General features: G+C 39.8%; 1 protein-coding gene across 1 annotated transcript in view; it reads right to left on the reverse strand.

The window, feature by feature from the left end:
* LOC142656291 (uncharacterized) overlaps window positions 1-9,616 on the reverse strand; it is a 61,101-nt gene extending 51,485 nt beyond the window's left edge. The window contains exon 1 of the mRNA XM_075831187.1: window positions 9,506-9,616. Within this exon, the coding sequence (XP_075687302.1) occupies window positions 9,506-9,616 (111 nt within the window). The remainder of the gene's footprint in view (window positions 1-9,505) is intronic.
* Between the last annotated feature and the right edge of the window lie 3,154 nt (window positions 9,617-12,770).

Below are 12,770 nucleotides of genomic sequence, written 5' to 3' on the forward strand. Positions count from 1 at the left end.
AGTGTGTTCACCACCTCAGGGGGAGAAATAGAATTAACAGAAAAACATGACGTCAAGCATTCATTACCCCACTTGGTAAGGTCCCCAGAATTCCAGTCAAACGTGGGATTATGCAACTGCAACCAGGGAAGGCTTAAAACCAAATCGGACGATAATCCCTGCATTAACAGTACAGAGCACTGCTCCAAATGCATGGAGCAAACAAGGAGTTCAAAAACAGGGGTATGCTGTGTAAAATAACCATTAGCAAGAGGAGGTGAGTCGATACCCACTACCGGGACAGGTTTAGGCAAATTAATCAAAGGCATAGCTAGAGACATAGCAAATTCCACAGACATGATATTAGCAGAAGACCCTGAATCCACGAAGGCACTGCCGGTAGCAGACCTACCACCAAAAGAGACCTGAAAGGGAAGCAAGATTTTATTACGTTTCATATTTACGGGAAATACCTGTGCGCCCAAGTGACCTCCCCGATGATCACTTAGGCGCGGAAGTTCTCCGGCTGCATTCTTACGCTTAGGACAGTTGTTCACTTGATGCTTGTCATCCCCACAGTAGAAGCAGAGACCATTCTTCCTTAGGAAATCTCTACGTTGTTGGGGGGACACGGAGGCCCCGAGTTGCATAGGTACCTCCGAGTCTTCCGGGGAGGAACGAAGCAACGGAACCTCGGGAGGCATCTTGGGGGAGTCAGAGGAGAAAACATCAAGACGATCAAGTCGTCGTTCCCTGAGACGTCGGTCAAGTCGTACCGCTAAAGCCATAACCTGGTCTAGGGAGTCAGAAGAGGGATAACTAACTAGCAGATCTTTCAGGGCGTTCGACAGACCCAACCTAAACTGGCACCTTAAGGCAGGGTCATTCCACCGAGAAGCTATGCACCACTTCCTAAAGTCAGAGCAATACTCCTCAACAGGTCTCTTTTTTATTTTACTGGGTGCTAAAATGTTTTTGAGGGATTTGGATCGTCTATAAGTGATGATAGGTCTATCAGGTAATTCTGTTTTTAAGAAATGATCATTTTTCAGGATATGCCAGTGTTTATCAAGAACTTCTCGGATTTTTTTACTTCCACTATTGAATGATGTAATAAAATTGTTACTAAAATTTTGTTTATTTTTAATTACTTTCTCATGTTTGACGCATGAATCTTGCGAGAGTAGAGCAGCTTGACGATGTGCCCCTTTAATGAGACTCGAAGGAAAATTCTTTTCCCTGAATCTTTTTTCTAATAGATTGCATTCCTCTATGAAATCTGAGTCTGTTGTACAATTCTTTCTCACCCTTCTAAATTGACCAAAGGGGACATTTTTTATCCATGGGGGATAGTGGGCGCTGTTAAAGTTTAAATAACTGTTGACATCCACCGTTTTGAAGTGTGTCCTTGTAGTAAATTTGTTAATACTGGTATCAAAAGCAATAGTCAGATCTAGAAAGTCAATAGACATTGTAGAAAAGGTATGTGTAAAAGACAATCCTAAACTATTCGTATTTAGGGACTCAATAAAGGATATAGCCTCAGTCTCATTGCCCAACCAGATGAAAAGAAGGTCGTCTATGTAACGCTTATAGAATAAAATTTTGCTTTTGAAGGGGTGATCATGATAAATATACTGGTCTTCGAAATGTCCCATATAAAGATTGGCATAGGATGGTGCGAACCTCGAGCCCATGGCGCATCCTTTAATTTGACTATAAAATTTGTTATCAAAGCTAAACGAGTTATGATTTAAAATGAAGTCAACACATTTGATTAAAAATTCGGTTTGATTCTCAGACATACAGGTTTTGGTTGAAAGTGTCGACCTAATGACCTCAAGACCTTTGGCATGGGGAATGTTACTATAAAGGGCCGTTACATCAGCAGTAAGAAAATTGATGGGGTACATAGAGTTAGTGACATTTATTGAGTGAAGTTCTCTTATTATTTGGGTGGAATCCCTGAGATATGAAGGTAGGCTAGTTACTAGAGGTTGAAGGTGAATTTCAATGAAGTGTGAGAGATTACTGGTCAAGGACCCAATGCCCGATATGATAGGACGTCCAGGGGGATTAGTGATGGACTTATGTATCTTGGGGAGATGATATAGAAATGGCATATTTGGAAAGAGCACATTGAGAAAACCTCTTTCCTTCTTGGTGATGACTCCTTCATGAAAGGCTGTGTCTATCAGGTGAGTGTATTTGGGTATATGAATGGGTAAGGGGTTAGTTTCTAATCTGACATAAAAACTATTATCATCCAAGATTCTATAGGATTCGCCCAAATTTTTGTCTTTATCCATAATTACAATTCCCCCGCCCTTGTCAGCAGAACGGATAACTATATTATTAATTTTGGCAAGTGTTTTGAGGGAATGTCTTTCCTGGTAGGTCAGATTGTCAGGTGTATTAATAGGTTTATCAAGGGATCTAAATTCATTCCCTACGAGAGCAGAAAAGATTTCTAAAAAAGAACCTTGGTGATGTAGAGGATAAAAGCTTGATTTAGGCTTTAAATCAGTGGTGATGATTACAGGGGGAATAATTGTAGTGGAGGGTTCTGAAACAGGAATTAGTACTGGAAAAGTAGGGACCAATTTGGTCATAGAAAAGTGCCTAGTTAGGGTAAGCTTTCGGACAAAACGATTGAGGTCCATGAAGAGATCAAAGATGTTGGGTGTAGAAACAGGGCAAAAGGAGAGACCCTTACTAAGGAGGCTGATCTCATGTATACTGAATTCATATGAGGATAGGTTGAAAAGTTTGACCTTTAGTGATTGGTCCGATGTTTTTTTAAGTTGGTTGGTGGAGTTCTTTCTGTTGGCATTGCGTTTACGCCCACCTCTTCTTCCTCTGAATCTAATTTTCTTTTTGTTGATATTTTTTGAACCAAGGGAAAAAATTGTGTGATTGTTTGGATCTTGGGACTTATGAGTTACGTTATAAGGTGGTCGTTGCTGTTGATAGTGGGCGTGACCGGTGGCATTGTTAGTTGGGAAGGAAGTCCTAAAAAAGAGGTAGTGGTATCCAAGAATGATACAGGTACTGAAAGTGGAGGTTCAAATGCGACACATAGTGCATCGTTAGAAAATGATGCCGACGTGACATTCACTGTACTGGTGGGTGGAGACAATTCAAAAAGGTTAGCTGAGGTATTATGAATGGTTAATTGTAGTAGGGAATGGGATATATCTTGGTCGGAAAAAGAGATAGAATCATTGGGTGATGGGGATATTGAAATGGGGATGGAAGGATTTTCCAAAGTGGATTGGAATTGGAATTTTTCCGACCAAGATATGATCCTTTCTTAAAAACAGAATTACCTGATAGACCTATCATCACTTATAGACGATCCAAATCCCTCAAAAACATTTTAGCACCCAGTAAAATAAAAAATTACATGGCACTCTGCTCCACTTTGCTCCCTAGGACTCTTGGTTCTTACAAATGTGGTCGACAGCGCTGTATGTGTTGTACCAATATAACCCATAAAACATCTACCTACATATCTGCAGTAACTAAAGAATCTTTTAATATTAATAGCTTTCTCAATTGTGGAAGCTCGTTTGTTATTTATATGTTGGAGTGTCCATGTCATCTCCAATACATTGGCCGCACTACACAATGTTTACGTACAAGGATCAATAATCACAGATTCAATATAAACACTGGTTTTTTGAAACATAGTGTGTCTCGACACTTTTCCATCATACACAACAGCCAGTTCAGTAGTATACGTATCACGCCTATAGAGCAAATTCCACTTAATATTAACAATCGATTCAGTAAGCTTAAACAGCGTGAAAATTACTGGATCTTTAAAATGAAGACCCTCCAACCAGATGGCCTTAATGATATATCTGAATCCACTCTTGATTAGTATATCACTTTATTATTCATCATTTAACTTTTTGTTTTCTGCTGTTAAACATCATTGATTATTAATTTATCATTATATTACATTATATTATTGTGTATGCAAATTTATATTATACATATCCTTTTATTACGTTTTTGGTGATTTTCATATACATTATGATGCTCCTTTTTCAGTTATACTTTTGGTTATGCTTTTTTATTTTTATTATTATTTTTTTTTATTTTTTACATTTATATTTAATTTTACAATTATTTTTATTTTCATATTTCTTTTATTCATTTTCATTATTATTATGTATTATTATTATTAATATTTTTTGTCTTTATTTATTCATTCATTATTATAATATAATTTTTTGTACCCATGACATCGATTTCATTGCATCACCAAATACATTTTCCAGCTTTGCCGACGTTACAGTTTACAGTATCTCTTATATATATCACTATTTTACACATAACCCGTTTACCACGTTACCGGTTAATTTCTTACACATTTTTGATGCTTCCCCCCTCAGATATATTTTTCATTACGTTCCCTTTTTGAATTTCATTCATGACACATTGCTTTCTCTTAATTTCGTTGGGTCATCAATTACAATTTATCGGCTTTGCCGACTTTGTTTTAATCTATAAGGCTATTACCTCTCTGGCATTTCCCGACATTTCTGTTAGTTTGTGTACTTTTACAATTTTTTATAATGTAATTCGTATTGAAATTTCTTACTATGAAAATAATTTTTTCCATTGCCAATGTATTCCCACCTTTACCTTTTATCTTTTTTATTTTTAGCATACTTTGTATATAGTGTTTTATGTTCAAACGTACTATACAATTTTGGCTTTTTAATACTTCTGAAATCTAGCTTGCCTTTGACTAGTGTTTTTTATTTTTCCAATTCCTTATATGAATATTGGCGTTTTGGAATTATTGCCGACATTATGGCTATCATTCTAAAAACTATATTTTTGGAACATAAAGGTTAGAACCTTTATACCACACACCATATATGTAGTCCATATTTATATCTGTATCCACTTACATGAGTATCCTATATTATCCGGCTTACACCGGGCAGCCTTTTTATCGTGTCGCTTCGGCATACATTCCGTACTACATTTCAAGTCTTCCTAATTACATGGTTTTCATTATTTTTTCTTTTCACATATTTAATACTCTTCTTTCTCTATTTATTTTAATTGTTTTCATTATATGACATACTTTTACTGTTTTTTGTGTGTTTATCCGGTCCTTTGAATTTTGAACTTTGAACTATGACATCACTTAAACACCTTGACCCCGTTCACATTGGCGGGTTTTTTTCAACATTAACATGGCTATTTAAACAGTGAATTTTGTATGTTCGTTCATGACCTGATGAAGATGCCGGTACGGCATTGAAACGCGTAGTCATATTATCAATAAATTCCATTTATTCTTACACTCTTCCGTACATTATTACCAACAATCCGAACCTTCAAAGCATCTTGGTTCCATTGAAGTGCAGCAGCGCCCGCGGTGACTCCTTTTTCTGCTAACCCAGCACAACCTTCGCGGTCGTTCATCCGAATCACCGGTCCCGAGTCCTGGCAGCAGCTGTACCTTTATTCTTTATTGCTTTCTACCACCCGTTACCAGGTGAGTACCACTCTTCTTTTACACCACTCCATACCTGGGTAACCTGCACTATGTGGCGCCGTGTGTTTTGCTTCTTCTCATCATATCCCCCTCTTATAGCAGACTCTGCACCTCTTTTGACTTTTTCCCTTCTTGCCAGTTTGGGGAACTTCTTCTGGAAAGTGTTGCCCTGGTACGATGCCTGTGGCCCCGCTTCCAGAAGTACTGGGTGCCCCCTTGTTGGTCCCTAAAGATTAGGTTCTTGATAATGATGTGCACGGCCAGCTTCTTATACCACACCGCATGGCGCTGTAGGGCTTCAGGACTTGATCTGACAAGTCCACCCCTCCCATGTACCTATTGTAGTCCCGGATGCAGTCTGGTTTGGGGGTCTCTGTACTGGTACCTCGTACAGGTACATGGGTACTGGTGTGGCATCTCTCTTGTCCTTGTTCGTGACACACAATATGTTGCTGCTAGATTGTGCATTGTTCTTACCCCTTCTTGTTTGCCCAAGCAGAGTCTTAGGAAGGCCTCTCAGATTTCTTCTAGCAGTGCCGCATGCCGCAGGACTGGAAGTGAGGCAGTTGAAGAGTGGGACGTTGGTATAAAAATGATCCAGGTAGAGGTGGTAACCACGGTCCAGCAGTGGGTGCACCAAATCCCACACAATTTTTGCATTAACTCCCAGAAAGAGGGCGGGGCATTCTGGGGGCTAAATACTGGTGTCCTTCCCTTCATATATCCTAAATTTGTAGGTATACCCTGATGCACTCTCGCACAGCTTATACATCTTCACGCCATACCTTGCCTTCTTACCCGGCAGGTACTGGCGGAATTGAAGCCTCCCTTTAAAATCTACCAAGGACTCATCAATAGAAATACACGTCTCGGGGGTGAATGCTTTGGAAAACCGGGCACTGAAACGGTCTAATAGGGGTCTCCGTTTATACAAATGGTCAAAACTGGGGCCATCTCGTGGTGGGCACTGCTCATTATCAGTATAATGTAAGAAGCGAAGTATTGCCTCATTTTTTTTTTTTAGGTTCCAGTTCAGTTCTGAAGTTGCTTTGAGGGGTCCATATATTAGACACCCCTATGAAACACCCCATTTTAGAAACTAGACCCCTCAAAGTATTCACAACAGCATTTAGAAAGTTTATGAACCCTTTAGGTGTTTCACAAGAATTTAGAGCAAAGTAGAGGTGAAATGTAAAAAAAATTTTTTGTCAGAAAATCCTTTTTATACCACAAAAGGTTTTACCAGAGAAACGCAACTCAATACTTATTGCCCAGATTCTGTAGTTTTGAGAAATATTCCACATGTGGCCCTAGTAAGGTAATGGACTGAAGCAGCGGCCTCCGAAGCAAAGGAGCACCTAGCGGATTATGAGACCTCCTTTTTATTAGGCACCATGTCCGGTTTTAAGAGGTCTTGTGGTGCCAAAACAGTGGGAACCCCCCAAAAGTGACCCCATTTTGGAAACTAGACCCCTTGAGGAATCCATTGCAGTTTTCATGTGATGTATGCGGCTTTTTGATCCGTTTTTATTCTATTTTTAAGTGGCATGGTGACTAAAAAACCGCAATTCTACTATTGTTTTTTTATTCTATTTTTTTTACAGCGTTCACCGTGCTCTATAAATGACATATTCTCTTTATTGTGCGGGGCGATACGATTACGGCGATACCAGATATTTATAGTATTTTTATGTCTTATGGCGTTTGCACAATAAAATACGTTTTGTAAAAAATCATTCACTTTTTGTGTTACCTTATTCTAAGAGCCAGAACTTTTTTATTTTTCCATCAATAAAGCCGTGCGAGGACTTATTTTTTGCGTAACGAACTGTAATTTCGATCAGGACCATTTTTAGGTACATGCGACTTTTTGATCTCTTTTTATTCCGTTTTTTTGTGAGGTGAAGTGACCAAACAATTGTGATTGTGGTACGGTTTATTATTATTTTCTTTTACAGCGTTCACCGCGCGGGATAAATAACAAAATAATTTTGTAGTTCAGGCCGTTACGGACGCGGCGATACCAATTATGTATAGTTTATTTGTTTGTTTATATATTTTTATTAATAATAAAGGACTGATAAGGGAAAAGGGGGGATTTTTACTTTTATTACTTTTAAAACTTTTATTTTCTTATTTTTAAACATCTTTTTTTAACATTTTTTTTGCTTTATTACTTTGCCCCACTAGAGGACTTGAGGGCAGGAGGCCCTGATCGCAATTCTAATACACTGCACTACATGCGTAGTGCAGTGTATTAGAGCTGTCAGCTACTCACTGACAGCAAGCATAGTGGGTCCTGACTTCGTCAGGACCCACTAGGCTTCCGTCGATGGCAGAGCCGGACGCCATTGTTTGGTGTCCGGTTGCCATAGTTACAATCGCCGGCCGCTATCGTGTAGCAGGCCGGCGATTGTAGCTTATCCCCTAAAAAGCCGTGATCGCTATTGAACATGGCATTTAAGGGGTTAATTAGCGGGGACACAGCGATCGGTCCCCGCTGTAGGAGTTGTCACAGCTCCTGTATGTGTCGGGAGGACGGCCGAAATGGCCGTTACTCCTGTGACGTACTATTCCGTCATGGAGCGCGAACGGGGCGGTTTCTGCCTCTGGAGTCCACACCTTGGCGTTCATACCTTTTTTGGTGAGGGTAGAGATGGGAGCCATCAGTGAAGAGAACTTTGGGATAAACTGCCGGTAGAAGTTGGCGAATCCCAAAAAACGCTGTATGGACCTCAGGCCTTGAGGACGTTGGCATTCCACGTTAAGTAGCGTTAATATGTCAGTATAAAACAGCACATAGTGAACAACGCAGTGTCAATATACGCGGAGTAAATGAATGGAGAGAAGTATATGACGCTGATTGGTCAGCGTCATACACTCCTCTGTACAACGCCCACTTGGTCTAAAGTAAAAACACGCCCAGAAACGAATTAGCATTAAGAAACGCATTAAGAAACGCATTAACGCATTAAGAAACGCATTAAGAAACGAATTAGCATAAAGCTAAAATTGCTCCTAACGTTGTAAAAATAGATTGTTTTTCTAAATAAAAAGCCCTGCTGTCACCTACAGTACATTACAGCGCCGATCAAATTATGTAGAAGATAGGCCACTTATAATGTGGTGACAGAGTCTCTTTAAACAAGGCCGGCAGATCCTGACCTATTACCTCTGAACAGGAAGTGCTGCAGGCGTCATCTTTGTATATCCCCAGCGTGTGTAAAAACATTTCGTGGGAATAGGTAGTGAGACACAGCAAGCCGCGCCTACAGGAAAAGAACCAGACACCCCTGGTGCACAGAAAAAGGTATTTTGTTAATAGTGGCGTTCAGTTTAACTGGCAGGCACCCCCTGCCGGGATTGTGGTACTGAACCAGCGTCAGCTGGTCACCCCCACCTGACTCCGAAAGAGATAGAAAACAACATAAAATAAGAAAAAAATACCATTACAATCTACTATCACGGTTGCGCCTTACCTGGTCGGAAGAGAATCTCACCGGCCTACCTGTCCTAAAGGGGGATAGAACAATACAATTTCACACACCTAAGGGACAATAAACTGGAGCCGTTATTGTCTAAGGGAGGGGCTTGGGAATTAACTCTTTGCTGCTTTTTAGTAGGTTCTGTACTTTATTCCGGGTTGGAACACATAAACTATGGGTGCTGCCGAGGACAATTCGGAATTTATAACTAGATGTTACCTTTCGCCTTGTAAAAGGGGTGTGCCCCTATAAACGCTGACACTGTCCAATCAGTGCTGACAGTGTAAAATGTAATATGGATTTACACCCTATTAACAAGGAGAATGGTATCTTCCGCCTATCAATTCAATCACAATGCAGAATTCTAAGAAAAAAGTGCTCTAGAATTGTTATTTTATGGAGAATGCAAGAATTTTCTAAAACAGACGTCAGTAGTGCAGACAGCTCCCCTTTAAGCAATACCCTATAATTGTAATAAGTAATTCAACAGCATACAGTACCTTCTCATTATACTTACTTTTGCTTTGACATAGGATAAAACTACATTCATGATTTCATTGGAGACTGGGATCATATGCTTTTGATATAGTAAAGAAAATGGCATCTTCTTGAACTGTTCGAGTGACATGATGATCTGTGCTTTGGTTTTTTCTAGTTTTAATGTGTATATCTATGAAATGAATAGAAACAATATTTTTACGAAGAAAGTAAGAATGGTTACCGTTTCACTACCAAAGGGGAATGAAATACATCATGACTTTAAACATTTGCAACTATTAGAATTTAAGGACTAGAGCTTAGGTATCATTAACCCCTTGGAGATTAAGCCATTTTTCGTACTTTAATTTTTTCCTCCCCGCTTTCCAAAACCCATAACTTTTATATTTTTCCGATGATATAGCTGTATGAGGGCTTGTTTTTTGCGGGACGAGTTGTAGTCTCACGGCATTAAAAACAATACTTTGTGGTGTTTAATGGGAAAAAAATGTGAATCCACCTTTGTCTTTTGAGTTTCGTATTTACGACATACATCGTGCGGTAAAAATGACATATTAACTTTATTCTACGGGTAGATGCGATTACGAAGATTTTAAATTTATATAGTTTTTCATATTTTACCACTTTTATAAAGAAAATGTTTTGTTAAAAAACAAAATAGTTTTGTGTAGCCACTTTCTGAGAGCCATACAGTAACTTTATTTTTCAGTCGATTTAGCGGTGTCATGGCTTATTTTTGCGGGACGAGCTGTAGTTTTTATGGATACCATTTTGGGGTACATGCGACATTTGATCACTTTTTATTAAATTTTTTGGGGTGCTAAGGAGACCAAAAAACAGTAATTTGGGTGTTTTTAGTTTTTGTTTTTATGCCGTTCACCGAGCGGGTTAAATAATATTATTTTGTAATAGTTTGGACTTTTATGGATGTGGCGATGCCAATTATGAGTTTTTGTTTTTTTAATATTACTTTAGGGAAAATTAGCAAAAAAGTCATTTTTTTACTTAATATTTTTTTTTTTTTGTACATTAAAAAACAATTTAACTGTATTTTACTTTTTTTTATTAGTCCCCTTAGAGGACATGAACCAACGATCGTTGGATCGCTTGTATGATATACTGCAATACTACTGTATTGCGGTATATCTCTATACTTGACAGTCTATAAATCTCTGACAGGGGGCCTTCATTAGGACCCAGGCTGCCATTCTAACCATCGCCCCCCTCGATTTCGTCGCTGTGACCGTCCCCTTATTTTAACGGCTTAAATGCTGCATTCACTATTGACCGTGACATTTAAGTAGTTAAACGGGCAGCATCAAAGTGATTTTCGATTCTGCCCGTTGCACTGGGGTGTCAGCTTTAACATACAGCTGACACCCACTCGGTATGGGGAGTGCTCAACCAGTCTATGCGCTTCATACTTCCTCTTGACGGCTGTCATGACATGCCTGACATGTCGCCAAGGGATGAAAGCCCAGAATCTTAGAACGCAAATAATACCAGGATTGTGGCGCAGCCCTCGTTTAAAGTTGCGGACCAGGATTAAAAGATTTACTTTTTGGTTCTGTGTCTATGTAAGGTAGGGGAAAGTAGTTGCAAGTGAGAGCAGAAAGAAAGATCACAGCCTGTTACTATTCCCCACATCTCTCCTCAGTACAGCCTCCAGTGACCCCAGATGCGTGATACAGGAACTTTTCTTCATGTTATCTCATGGGCAAACGCTCAACAGAAATGCTCCCCGTATTGTATGGACTTTGCCAACATAGAGGTTAGTGATAGTATTCCGGTCATATTTCTGGTCGTTTAGCAGGTCATACCTAATACCTTTGGAGGTCTAAGGCCATTATAAGGTGAATATTTATTCATACATGGTCTTCTTGGGTGGTTACGTGTTCATAATATCCCAGGAAGTCTAGGATGGCTTAGTGGTGAAAATTTAATATTGGGTAAATTCTCACTAGGCAGATTTTTTTTCTATTGTGGATTTTGATGCAAGTCCATGCCAGATCCACCTCCAATCCATTAAAAAAATCTGCATATGTTAGATAAAGGGTCAAATCTGCAGTGAAAATACAGAGCTAATCTGCAACATAATAGGCAAGCTGTGGATTTTAAAATCTGCAGCATGCCGTTTAAATCCACGGTAGAATAATTTGCTACATGTGAATGGCGTTTTGTACATTGTTGTACAAATGCAGCATGCATGAACTCTGCACATCTTAAATTATTTTGAGAGTCAGTTGTGTGTCTCCGGCTCTGATTGTGTCAGACTTTTAGCCACAAACACGACTTATTTATACATTTTCACACAAGGTTAAACTATGTTGAAAAATTTAATGAAGGCGCCCTTGAGCATAAAAAGCTGGTTGGGATTTTTTACAATGTGTACAGTGTTTACGTTAATAAAATATATGGGATTGGGGATAGAATATGATTTTTGTATTTTATAATTCAGTATAATGTTTATTTGTTTATGTCAAAAGTAAAAAAAATTGTCACGGCAGCGAACGGTTAAAACATTAAGAAGATGGTTTACCAAATAACTGCTGTTATTTATAACCCCAATTCTTTATGACCTCAAGCAGATGGCACAAAGGTACTGGAAGGCAAGTGTAATGACAGGGTAGGGAGACAGACAGGTGAGCCCTAATCTACCCGCCACTCAGTCCCTGCCTACTTGCAACAACCCGTCCTAGGCGACGGGGTACAACTGGGCGACGGTCCCTACGCTCAGTAAGTGCAAGACAGACAAAACAGACAAGGGTACACAGAAGTAAGGGAAACGGGGCAGCTGCCCACGGAGACACCGTGAGCAACAAGAGTAGTGAACGAGCCGAGTCAAACCAGGAGAGAGCAAGGTACAAAACGCTGAGCAGGAGAGTGGTAAGAAAGCCAAGGTCAATAACAAGCAGAGGATGAGTAGTACAAGCAGCAGCAGCAGCAAGCCAGGAAACAAGCATAGAAGAATCACAGGCAAAGGAGGAACAGGAAAGGCAGGTATAAATAGACAGTGGGCGGGAGCTAGCTCCGTCTGGCCAGGCTGTGATAGGCTCTCCCACTCCTAAGCCTGCCATCCTGAGTGGTGGAAGATGGAGTCAGTCTCACAGACATAGGAGCAGGTGCAGACTGATTGCCCACGGGCGTTGAAGCAGAAGCTGTGTCTGGCAAATCCTTACAGTACCCCCTTTTTATGAGGGGCCACCGGACCCTTTCTAGGTGGACCTGGTTTATTGGGGAAACGAAGGTGGAACCTCCTGAGCAATACCCCAGCGTGAACATTT

This window comes from Rhinoderma darwinii, chromosome 6, assembly GCF_050947455.1.
Source record: "Rhinoderma darwinii isolate aRhiDar2 chromosome 6, aRhiDar2.hap1, whole genome shotgun sequence".
Taxonomy (NCBI): Eukaryota; Metazoa; Chordata; class Amphibia; order Anura; family Rhinodermatidae; genus Rhinoderma; species Rhinoderma darwinii.